General features: G+C 38.9%; 1 protein-coding gene across 1 annotated transcript in view; it reads right to left on the bottom strand.

Moving 5' to 3' along the window:
* Window positions 1-3,088: 3,088 nt before the first annotated feature.
* The window catches only part of LOC130045740 (olfactory receptor 1J4-like), a 49,594-nt gene continuing 39,587 nt past the window's right edge, over window positions 3,089-13,095 (bottom strand). The window contains exon 2 of the mRNA XM_056138576.1: window positions 3,089-4,040. Within this exon, the coding sequence (XP_055994551.1) occupies window positions 3,089-4,040 (952 nt within the window). The remainder of the gene's footprint in view (window positions 4,041-13,095) is intronic.

Here is a 13,095-nt window from a genome sequence, read left to right as displayed (position 1 = left end):
GTTGTGATCATGGACCACTGCCACAATATGGAATGAAGGGATTGAAACAAGGTCAGCCACATAAGGGCAAGCACTTCACCAGCTGTACTATCACTGTGGTTCCCAATCTGTTGCTTAAAAAAATTATTGGTGTGACTTTGGTAGCAATAATATAAATGTGTATATATTTTTATACTATTATTTCAGAATGTATATGCTTTCACACCTTGCCCATGACCGAAGTACCAATTTTGGATGAAATGTTGTGCATCAGTGTTACATGCATTTAACTTAATGCATCAGTAAGATCATTATTTCCTTGTTAAATTTTCCATGGATTATGCATCCATTGATGTAAACAGATTTAATTTTCTGATTTTATGTTGCTACACATATTTCCCTTGAGGTAGGTCAATAGTTGTTTAATACATTTTGTGTCCCTATATATTTTGATAAATTATATATTGATGGGCTGGAGCAATAGCACAGTGGTAGGGCATTTGCCTTGCACGCAGCCGATCCGGCCGAGCTCGGTTCGATTACTCCACCCCTCTCAGAGAGCTTGGCAAGCTACCAAGAGTATCTCACCCACACGGCAAAGCCTGGCAAGCTCCCCATGACGTATTCAATATGCCAAACACAGTAACAACAAGTCTCACGATAGAGACATTACTGGGCCCGCTTGAACAAATCAATGAATAACGGGAGGACCACCATATATTGATGGAGTGCCATCTTTATAATTACATGGTTTCTGTAACTTTCTCTTGTCACTGTATTGTGCTGAAAGTTTATCTTATGAATATAGTTTCTTTTGCTTTCTTTGATTATTATTTACTTTGTAGATCTTCCTTTACTTTTACTGAGTTATGATTGTTTCTAGAACTGCTGTTTGTTTGTTGTAAATAGCATTTATCTGACCTAACTTGCTCTCCCTTTCTCCCTCTCTCTCCCCCTCTCTCTCACTTTTTAGCAATCCAAGCTATAGTAAGGACTTACTCTGGGTTCTATGTTTTGGGATAAATTCAGGCAGTGCTTGGGATACTGGATGAAACCCAGTATGGTGACTGGACTGAAACCCAGTTCAGAGGCATATTAAGCAAGTTTTCCACTCACTGTACTGTTTCTCTGGCACAAAAGAAGCATTTAAAATTGAGTTGTTTTGTGATTATTGTTAGTTTTAAGAGAGCTCTTTTAATAATCTAAGTTATTGAAATGTCATAAATGTATTATTTAATTTTTCAATTCTCTATGTTCACTCTAAGGTAAAGGTAAAGGTAAAGGCCCTCCCATTGATCGTCGATTTGCTCGAGCGGGCCCAGTAACGTCTCTATTGGTGACTTTGTTGTTACTGTGTCTGGCATATCGAATACTCTCGGTAGCTTGCCGGGCTCTAGACTATTCATATCTTTTTATTAAAGAGTTACTATTGTGTATGCAATCATTACTCATTCTTGACACGGATACATCCCTCAAAAACTTGACTTTATTAAGTCTTCCAGTTCCTTTTGCTTTTGAACAACTCAGAGAGGCCTTGCTAACTCCGCAAAATAATGTAATCATCACTTGTGCCAACTTGTGCATATTCCAGAGCGGTGGATTTGGAGAGGAATCTATTAATGTTTGACAGTGGTGCAAGAAGAGACAACACTTTTTGCTTTAAAGAATTAAAATGAAAGTGAAAACCGGGAACAATTAGAAAGGAAAGAAAAAATCAAGTAGGAACACTGGAAATATTTGGAAACCAAGAAAATGGAGTTCACTTTTTATCTACATATAAATGAAAGAATATATATGCATGTCTTTATATGTATGAATATACTATATGTGTCAAGATATTTTGTGTGAATTATTTTTTATATTTAAAGTGACATATACCTATTGTAAAACACAAAAAATTTTAAATGTATGTAGCACTGTAACATTGTCCTCCCATTGTTCATTCATTTTCTTGAGCGGGCACCAGTGACGCCTCCATTATGAGACTTGTTGTTACTGTTTTGGCATATTGAATACATCACGAGTAGCTTGCCAGGCCTTGCCATGTGGGAGGAATACTCTTGGTATCTTGATGGGCATTCTGAGAGGGGCGGAGGAATCAAACCCAGGTAGGCCACGTGCAAGGCAAACACACTACCTGCTATGCTATCACTCTGGCCCAAACATGTATGTAATTTATACAAATATGTATACATGTCACCATAACCTTTCCAATCATAAAGTTATAGTTTGTTATAATTCCTTCATCATCCATTTCCATATTGTTATGTCAAGGCATAAACAAAGTACATAAACTTAAAATGTATATCATGTTCTATTTATACACATGTATAGATCCATTGTAACAGTCACCTGGATCAAGATGAAGAACATTTTACCACCCCCATTACAAACTAATTTCAAAGAAATAATTAAAATATTATAGAGACAGAAACTTTTCAAAATTACATCATTCATCTTATTTAAGAAGAGAAACAAAAATTCATTTAACCCATACATTTATTATGGGATCACCTCCAATAATTCTGAGGGCAAGGGAGTGCCAGTTATTTTTCACTGGAGATGAGCCTGACCATAAACTGCTCTCCATGGCAATGCAGAAGTTCTCAGAACTGGTATAAGTCCATAGTTAAGAGGAAAGGAAAAGCAATCATTAAAGGCTTATAATAGAAATCACAAAATAGAGAGATCGAAAACCTGATTTATGCAAGTCTTTCTTTCTTTGACATTCTCTTTACTTTCTTTCTTTCCTTGATGCTGAAAATATGAAGAGAGAAACGCTGGCTTCTCTTGAAGCTGGTGGATACGGAGACATTCTTCTTCCATTCCTGAAATTGGTTTTTAATCACTCTCCTATCCACAACTTCTAGATATATTTAAACAAGGCATCACAGACTTCTAACTATTGGTAAGAAGATTTTAGAGTAACTGAAAGTCAGTCTGGGTAATAAAACCTGATGTATGTCAGCAGAGTGCGATATGGGAATTTTAAACTCTTTGAGGTTTGTGCGCAGATAGTATCAGCTGAGCTCTCAGAATATCTATCCTTAGATTATAGTTTGAATAATAGATTCCTTGTTCATTTGAATATATACTTATCTCGTTCATTCTAACTTGCTGACTTACAGAACATCACCTTATCAGCAAACAAGTTTAGTGCTTGTTTTATATCTCTGTTTCTCAGGCTGTAGATGAAAGGGTTCAGCATGGGGGTGATTATCATATACATCACAGAAGCAGCTATTTCTTTAGCACTGGACATGGATGGCGAGGAGAATAAGTACACTTCTGCAATGGTCCCGTAGAATAAAGCTACAACTAGGAGATGGGAACCACAGGTAGAGAGGACTTTGAAGAATTTCTTAGCAGAAGGATTTTTTAGGACAGTGGCCCATATGCAGATATAAGAGCCTATGATACAGATGAATGGAATACTTAAAATTGCAGCTGCCTCTGTTAATATGATCAGGTTATTGAGTGAAGTGTCTGAACAGCTAATCTCCAGCAACTTAGCGAGTTCACAGAAGAAGTGGGGGATGGTAATATCATCACAGAAGGACACTTGCAAGAAGAGGAGGGTGTGGATCAGTGCATGTGAAAAACTGATAATCCAGGACCAAGCTACTAATGCGATGCATCTCTCCTGCCTCATGATCATGGTGTAGTGGAGTGGCTGACAGATGGCTACATACCTGTCATAGGCCATCACTGCAAGAAGGAAATTTTCAGTACAAGCAAAAAATATTAAAAAATATACCTGAGAAATGCATCCTGAATAGGAGATGGACTTCTGATTACTTTGCATGTCCTCCAACATTTTGGGCACCGTGACAGACGAGAAACACATGTCATTGAAAGCCAGTACACTGAGAAAGAAGTACATGGGGGTGTGGAGACGAGAGTCTATCCTGATGAGCAGGATGATGATCAGGTTCCCCAACACTGTGGTCAGGTACATGACCAGGAAGAGGGTCAAGAACCAGCCCTGTTGGTCTGGTGGTATAGGCAGACCCAGGAGGAGGAATTCAGAAACTCTGGTCTCATTTTGTCTCCTCATGATGCTCCTCTTTCTGCTTGTAGTGAGAGATAGGGAAATGCATTGAACATGGATAGTAACACCATTTTAACATGAAAATGTTGAATTTTACCTAGACTTCTGTTCCCAACCTATATGTTTGGATTCATGAACCACCATGTACGTTCAGGTTCTAATAACACATCACATCTTCACAATTTATAAGATTTTGGTTTTGTTAACCCAGAGAAATAATTTGAACAGCTTAATTCAAATTCTGTACAAAGTACTATACACAAAATTAAATGAGAAATGTATGGTCTTGGTGTTTAAGGAGTTTACACATTTTCATAATGCCATGTCATTTTCAATAATTTATTATGACAAAGACATGAATATTTGCAGCTAGGTATTAGCATTTCCCATGATATGATAGGAGACTTTCTACATTGAAATAAATTAACTACAGTATAAATGTCTCTCTTTTAAACTACTTCAGAGATTTTATTTCTTGACAACTAATGTGCCCATAAAAATTACTTTTGATGTCAAATATTGACCATTAGAAAACTTTGTTTCAGGCACTGTTTTATATGTTTTACATAAAATTTAAAAATATTCAGGTAAAATAAAAATTAATCATTTATCAGTTATGAGGAACAAAAGTCACACTATCTAAATGTCAAAAGCTATATCACTGCTACAGATAACAGCTGAAAGCAATGACAACATGTATCTGTTCAAAATCTGCCTCCTAATCATGTCACACTGGCTCTCCTACTCCTCATTATTTAGTGTTCCAGAAATGCTAAGTGACATCACTGCAACATAGCTGAAGAAGGAAATCTTTGCTGGCCTTTAAAATTAATAGCAGGATGGCAACTGTTTCTTAGAGGACATGAACTGTTCAGAGATACTAATTCTATCATTCTAGGTCTTGTAAGGTGATGGTGACAGATAGTGTGTGTAGATACCAGAAGTAAACTAGTGAATTATAATCAACAGAGAGCTTTGATTTATATAGGGTTTAATTTGTCAAGACAGTGGTCTTTCACCAGGGACAGAAGATCAGACAGTAGTAACAAAGTATGTGAGATACATTTCATAAACCTTCTATATGTATTGTCCCAGATTGTGGGGATTTATAAACCTTGGAGATTTATGACAGACATTTAGTTTAGGGAAAGATTATTAAAATACCTCATTTAGACTAGACACTTATGATTTTCCAGGCACAATGCAGAATGGTTAGTAAATACTTCCCAGTTTAAATACCAATAGAGCATTTTGACTGAGGCTAAGTAGTTATTCTTTCTTTACCAGTGGAAACTGAGACAAACATAGCAGTACCAGACTGTGGAGTAGATCACTTCTGACCCACTGAGATACTGGACTCATAGGAGTAAGTGTGTGATTCTTACCTGGAGGAAGAAAGGTACCAGATGCTGCCTGCTCAGTGCAGTGATGTGGTCACCATTGACACACTTCTAAGATGGCTGTGGACATAAAGATAGGGTCCATTCACTCACAGATACCATCACAGAAGTTCTATGTAGACCAGATATCATTAGTAATGCACAAACACAGAAACGTTGGATATATGCAAAGATAACTCATAAATGAAAGGAAAGATCACACAACTTTATGCCACTAAATTTGGATTTCAAAATTCTCCCATGATGGCCATGGGTAAACTCAGGAAATTTATCTTCCATACTAGGGAGCATAACTGTGTCTCTTCAGACTCTGCAATCTTATGACTTAACTTTTATGTCTGTATACAAGGTTGAGAATTTGGAAGAGACTGTAATAGAGTGTGGTGGATATTTGGTAATGAGAGTACAAATCATACTCTGCTTAGTGGGAACTTTGTGCTGTGTCCTCTTGTCATGGAAAAAAATAATCTTTATGTCACATACACTTTTCTTTCTGACTTCTATCTGGTTCTTGCCTTTTGTCTCTGTGTCTCTCTGTCTCTGATTTTAACTGTTTCTGAGCCACACTCAGTGTTACTAAATGCTTCTTCCAGGCTGTATGATCAGGGGACACTCCTGCTGGTGCCCAGGAATCATAGGAAGTGCTGGAGATCAAATCAGCATTTACCACATGCAAGGCAAGAGCTTTAAGTTTTATCCTAGATCTCCAATCCCCACCATGCCTGCCTTTCTTACTAAGTCAACAGAGATATAATATATATGTATGTATATATATATATATACAACAACTAAGGAAACACATTTTATCATACTACATTAACAAGAAATTATACAGCATTTATGCGTGGGATGCATATATAAAATTTTATGCATAAGAGACATAATTTTCTGTCCTATGATTCTAAGCTTACTATGTTATCTTCACTCTTTGGTAACTCAAGGACCTTCTAATATAGTTTGCATGTCATCAGCTTCTGGTGTACTTAAGTGGAATAAAACGGTGGAAGGAAGAATTGTAACCAATAATCTCCTGAGTTTTTTGTATCTGTCCTTGACCTTCAAACCATATTATAAACCTCATAAAGGACTAAGTCAAAGTCCCTAAGCTCCTGGTTAAGAAAAGAAAGGTAATTGCCTCAGCTCAATTAGACCTTGGGGACGAGGTTGAGAAGAGACTGGAGGGACAGAGCTCTCAGGCTACCTGAGAGAGTGTCCCTGGTAGAAGGGGCCTTGGAACTGAACTTCTTGCTCAGTTCCAACTGGTCTTAGGAATGGATAAGCCATTCTCCAAACAGCAATATAGCTAATACACAGGTCAGACTGGGATGGATGTGGGATTCTGCCAGACACTTGTGGTTGTCCCTAAACAAGTAAAGTTTCTTCCTTCAGCCTTATTTAGGTAGCTATAAAATTCAAAAAACGATTTCTGTAATTTAGACCATTTGTTGTTTCATTAGATTATGCACACTAAAGCATAAAGGCACACAATATATGTCCACCATTACAATTAACTTCACATATTAGAACAAAAGATTCATACAACTTAGTCACTGCTATTGAATCAGAGTTGGTAGTGATTGAATGCATCTGCCAATTGATTAATAAATTCTTTATTTATTAGTTGCTTTTATGGGAAGATGGAGATAATAGAGGCAAAGGATTTTACTTAGTTCAAACTTTTGATCCATATTATTTTTGTAGACCCAGAACAAGGTAAAGGTAAAGGTAAAGGCCCTCCCGTTGATCGTCGATTTGCTCGAGCGGGCCCAGTGACGTCTCCATTGGAGACTTTGTTGTTACTGTGTCTGGCATATCGAATACTCTCGGTAGCTTGCCGGGCTCTCCGAGAGGGGCGGAGGAATCGAACTCGGGTTGGCCATGTTGGCTGCATGCAAGGCAAACGCCCTACCACTGTGCTATCGCTCCAGCCCCAGACCCAGAACAATAAGGTAAAAAGGTAAAGGTAAAGGCCCTCCCGTTGATCGTCGATTTGCTCGAGCGGGCCCAGTAACGTCTCCATTGGAGACTTTGTTGTTACTGTGTCTGGCATATCGAATACTCTCGGTAGCTTGCCGGGCTCTCCGAAACAATAATGAAGTTAAATTAATCAAATGACTAATTCTACCAAATTTTGATCCAAAAAGACAACTACAGAAAGAAATTATCTAGAAAACAATAACCAGTATTTTTCCTACCAGCTGCAGCTAATATATATTTGGACTATTTATTTTTTTAAAATCTTGGACAAAATTTGCCAGTGAAGCCATTTATTCTGAAAATTTTCTGCAGGAATATTTTAAATTTCTTCAATGGTTATAGAACTATCTAAGTGAATTGTATCACATTCTATTTTCCCTTTATGACCTTATTTTTAAATAGTTCACACCAGAAGATGCAGGTTTTTAAATTAATTGAACGTTTTTAGTTATTTCTATATCACTTAAAATTTATTGAATCATCATGATTTACAAAGTTACTCATAGATGAATTTTAGACCCACAATATTCCAGCATCACTTCCACCAATATTGTCAACATTCCTCCACCAGCGTTCCTAGCATCTGCCCATGCCTTGCATCCCAGCCTGTGATCTTTTTTTAAATATATTTTATTTTCACAAAAGTAGTTTACAATAGTTTATTACAGATAATGTTCTAACACCAATCTCACCATTTAAGCCTGTCGATAAGAGAATACAAGCAAGTATGTTAAAACCAAACAAATGTGTGCTACTTTTAATAAGTAAGTGGGGTAGAGCGTAAGAGGTCCTGCGGCCGTGCTTCAGGAAATTCTGCAGAGCTCTCTTCCCAGATCTTTAGCTTATAGTCTCTGGGTCTTGGCCATTGATGAGATTACATGGCGCTGGGGCAGTCAGTGAGTGTGACTGTCAAACTACTGGAAAACTGGAGAGCTGGGGGAGGAGGCCAATCCCAGCGGGCTTGGAGATCTCAGTCTTAGGTTCCTGCATGTCACAGTCACAGTCCTCCCGTTGTTCATCGATTTGCACGAGCGGGCCCAGTAACGTCTCCATTTTGAGACTTGTTATTACTGTGTTTGGCATATTGAATACGTCATGGGTAGCTTGCCAGGCTCTGCCGTGGGGGCGAGATACTCTCGGTAGCTTGCCGGGCTCTCCGAGAGGGGCAGAAGAATCGAACTCGGGTTGGCCATGTTGGCTGCATGCAAGGCAAACGCCCTACCGCTGTGCTATTGCTCCTTTCTGCCGGCCCCCTCTTGGTGAGGCTTGTCTGAGCGTGCGGAGAGTGGCCTTGACCTTGGCGCCAGACTGTGATCATGACAGGCACCTTTTAAAGTTCAGCTGTTTTTTAGCCATTCGGACTTCTTCTTTGAGAAAGTTTCTGTTCATTTCGTTGCCCCACTTTTTGATGGGGTTGGATGTTTCTTCTTGTGGAGTTCAACCAGTACTTTGTATATCCTTGATATCACCCCTTGTTGGATGTGTATTTGGAGAATTTCCTTTCCCATTCTGTAGACTGTCTTTTATTTTGGTCACTGTTTCTTTGGAGGTGCAGAAGCTTCTTAGTTTAAGATAGTCCCATTTGTCTATCTCTGTTTCCACATGCTTGGCCAGTGGCATGACATCTTTGAAGATACCACTAGCGTCAATGTCATGGAGGGTTTTGCCAACTTTGTCTTCAATGTACTTTATGGATTCTGGCCTGATGTTGAGGTCTTTGATCCATTTTGATATTACTTTTGTACATGGTGTTATGCAGAGATCTAAGCCCAGTTTTTTGCATGTAGTCGTCCAGTTTTGCCAGCATCATTTGTTAAAAAGGCTTTCCTTACTCCACTTTGCATTTCTTTCCCCTTTATCAAAGATTAGAAGATCATATGTTTGAGGGGAGATGTCAGTATATTCAACCCTGTTCCATAGTTCTGCAGCTCTGTCTTTGTTCCAGTACCATGCTGTTTTAATTATTACTGCTTTGTAATAGAGTTTGAACTTAGGGAGATTAATTCCTCCCATTTTCTTTTTCCCCAAAATTGCTTTAGCTATTCGAGGGGTCTTATTGTTCCATATAATTTCAGGAGTGTTTGCTCCATTTCTTTGAAGAATGTCATGGATATCCCATGAGAAAATGCTCTACATCATTAATCATCAGGGAGATGCGGATCAAAACAACAATGAGATATCATTTCACACCACAGAGACTGGCCCACATTCAAAAGAATAAAAGCAACCTGTGTTGGCGTGGATGTGGCGAAAAAGGGACCCTCCTTCACTGCTGGTGGGAATGCCGACTGGTTCAACCCTTTTGGAAAACTCTATGGACGACTCTCAAAAAATTAGAAATTGAGCTCCCATTTGACCCAGCAATACCACTCCTGGAATATACCCCAGAGGCCAAAAAGTATAGTCGAAGTGACATCTGCACTTGTTTGTTCATTGCAGCACTGCTTACAATAGCTAGAATATGGAAAAAACCTGAGTGCCCAAGAACAGATGACTGGTTAAAGAAACTTTGGTACATCTTTGGTACAAAGTTAAAGAAACTTTGGTACATCTACACAATGGAGTACTATATAGCAGTTAGAAAAAATGAAGTCATGAAATTTACATACAAGTGGTACTACATGGAAAATATTATGCTAAGCGATATGAGTCAGAAAGAGAGGGACAGACATAGAAAGATGGCATTCATCTGGGTAAGTCACAGTAACAACAAAGTCTCCAATGGAGACGTTACTGGGCCCGCTCGAGCAAATCGACTATCGACGGAAGGGCCTTTGGGTAACATAAAGTAACAAAATAAGAGACTAACACCCGAGAACAGCTGTGATAAATACCAGGTTGTTCACTCCATGGCTTAGAGGCCAGCCGCACACTCCAGGGGTAAAGTCAGCTCAGATAGAAAAGGGAGCACCAAATAAAGGCTGCTGGGAAGATCTGCCCAGGATGGGAGGTGCCTGCTGAAAGTAATCTATGGATCAAACATGATTGCCACCCAATGTCTCTTCTGCAGACCACAGCACCCAAAAGGAGAGATAGAACAAAGGGGAGTGCCCTGACACAGAGGCAGGGTGGGATGGGGGATGGGGGTGTGGGAGGGATACTGGGATTGGTGGGGGTGGAGAATGGGCACCGGTGGTGGGATGGGTACTCGATCATTGCACAACTGAAACCCAGGCACAACAACTTGTAAGTCTACAACTGTACCTCATGGTGTTTCACCAATAAAAAAAATTAAAAAAAATAAAGTTCAGTTGTTAACTTTTGGGGCTTCACACCACTAATGTACCTGAATCCCCTTGAACTCTGTCTCCCCATCACTTCTCATTTATCTCTTTTCCCCCTCCCTCCACTTATTTATTTTCTTCTCTCTCTATTCTGTGGCCAAAGGTGATGTAGGCATACCTCCCTTTAAAATATTGCACTTTCATCTAGTTATTCTAGATAGCACTTATAAGTGATCAGCTTTCTTTCTGAACACAGCACCTGTGTTCAGCTTTCTTCTTCTGGCTCACTTCATCTAACAGGATATCTTTCAGTTCCATCCATGTTTAGTCAAATTGCATGATTTCATCTTTCCTTACAGCTGTGGAGTATTGCAGTCTATATGTACCACATCTTCACGATCTACTTATTTGTTATTAGAATCTATGTTGATTCCAAATCTTAGCCGTTGTACTGAGTGTTGCAATGAGTAAATGTGAGCATACATTCTTTTGAATGAATGTTTTTCTATCCTGGAGATATATACCACAAAATGGAACTGCTGGATAATATGACAGTTCAATTCTGAGTTTACTGAGAACTCTACATACTGTTTTCCACAACATTTCCACCAAGAGTAGACAAGGGTTCTTTTTTCACCACATCCCTGCTAACACAAATTATTCCCAGTATTTTTGATGTGTGTCATTTTTACTGGTTTAAGATGATGTCTCATTGTCATCTTGACTTGAATTTCTCTAATAATACGTGATGATGCATAGTTTTTTTATGTGCCTATTGAACATCTGTTGGCCATTTTCTGAGATGTTTCTTCCCATTTTCTTCCATTTTTAAATCAGGTTCTTAGATATTTTTTCATTTATCTTTGTGAATACTTTATATATCCTGGATATCAGTCATTTATCTAATATGTAAGGTAAAGGTAAAGGCCCTCCCGTTGATCGTCGATTTGCTCGAGCGGGCCCAGTAACGTCTCCATTGGAGACTTTGTTGTTACTGTGTCTGGCATATTGAATACTCTCGGTAGCTTGCCGGGCTCTCCGAGAGGGGTGGAGGAATCGAACTCGGGTCGGCCATGTTGGCCGCTTGTAAGGCGAACGCCCTACCCGCTGTGCTATCAGTACTGAAAATACTTGCAATAGTGCTTATGCAAGAAAAAGATATTAAGGGCATACAAATAGGAAAGGAAGAAATCAAGCTCTGACTTTTCGCAGATAATATGATACTATGTTTAGAGAACCCTAAAGCCTCCACCAAGAAACTCCTAGATACAATACACTTGTATAGTAAAGTCACAAGGTATAAAATCAATACTCAAAAATCCATGGCTTTCCAATATGCAAATTATGAGAGAGTAAAAAGTGACATGGAAAAAGCAATCCTGTTCACAATCATGCCTCAGAAAACCAAGTACCTCAGAATCAGCTTAACTAAGAAGGGAAAGGAGCTATACAAAAAATACTACAAAACTCTACTTCACAAAATAAAAGAAGACACGAGGAAATGGAAACATATCCCCTGCTCATGGATTGGAAGAATTAACATTATCAAAATGACAATACTCCCCAAAACATTGCACAGATTCAATGCGATCCCAGTAGGGATACCAATGAAATTCTTCAAAGAAATGGATCAAACCCTCCTGACATTCATATAGAAGAATAAACTCCCACGACTAGCTAAAGAAAATATTGGGAAAAAGAAGATGGAAGGCATCACCTTTCCCAGCCTCAAACTCTACTACAAAGTGGTAATAATTAAAACAGCATGGTACTGGAACAAAGGCAGAGCTGAAGACCAATGGAACAGGGTGGAATATCTTCAAATATATAATAATCTGAACTTTGATAAGGGAGAAAGAAATATGAACTGAAGCAATGAAAGCTTCTTTAACAAATGGCACTGGCAAAACTGGACAGTTAAGTAAAAAAAAAAGTGGGCCAACATCTACCTAACACCATGCACAAAAGTCAGATCAAAATGGATTAAAGACCTCAACATCAGACCATAACCCATCAGGTACATTGAAAACAAGGTCAACAAAACCCTCCATGACATTGAAGCTAAAGGTATCTTCAAAGATGACATGCTGCTGACCAAGCAAGTGGAAATAGAGATAAACAAATGGGACCATCTTAAACTAAGAAGCTTCTGTACCTCCAACATGGAAAGTATCATGCTAAGCGAAATGAGTCAGAAAGAGAGGGATAGACATAGAAAGATTGCATTCATCTGGGGGATATAAAGTAACAAAATATGAGATTAATACCCAAGAATAGCTGAGATCAGCACCGGGAGGATTATTCCATAACTTAGAGGCCAGCCGGATATTCTAGGGGAAAGGGCAGTTCAGATAGAGAAGGGAGCACCAAATAAAGGGTGTTAGGAGGATCCTCCCAGGAGGGGAGATGCATGTCGAAAGTAGACTATGGACTGAACATGTTTGCCACTCAATGCCTCTTTTGC

The sequence above is a fragment of the Sorex fumeus genome, unplaced genomic scaffold (assembly GCF_029834395.1).
Source record: "Sorex fumeus unplaced genomic scaffold, SorFum_2.1 ptg000129l, whole genome shotgun sequence".
Classification (NCBI taxonomy): Eukaryota; Metazoa; Chordata; class Mammalia; order Eulipotyphla; family Soricidae; genus Sorex; species Sorex fumeus.
The sequence above is the reverse complement of the archived record's forward strand: the minus strand, read 5'-3'. Positions and strand labels throughout refer to the sequence as shown.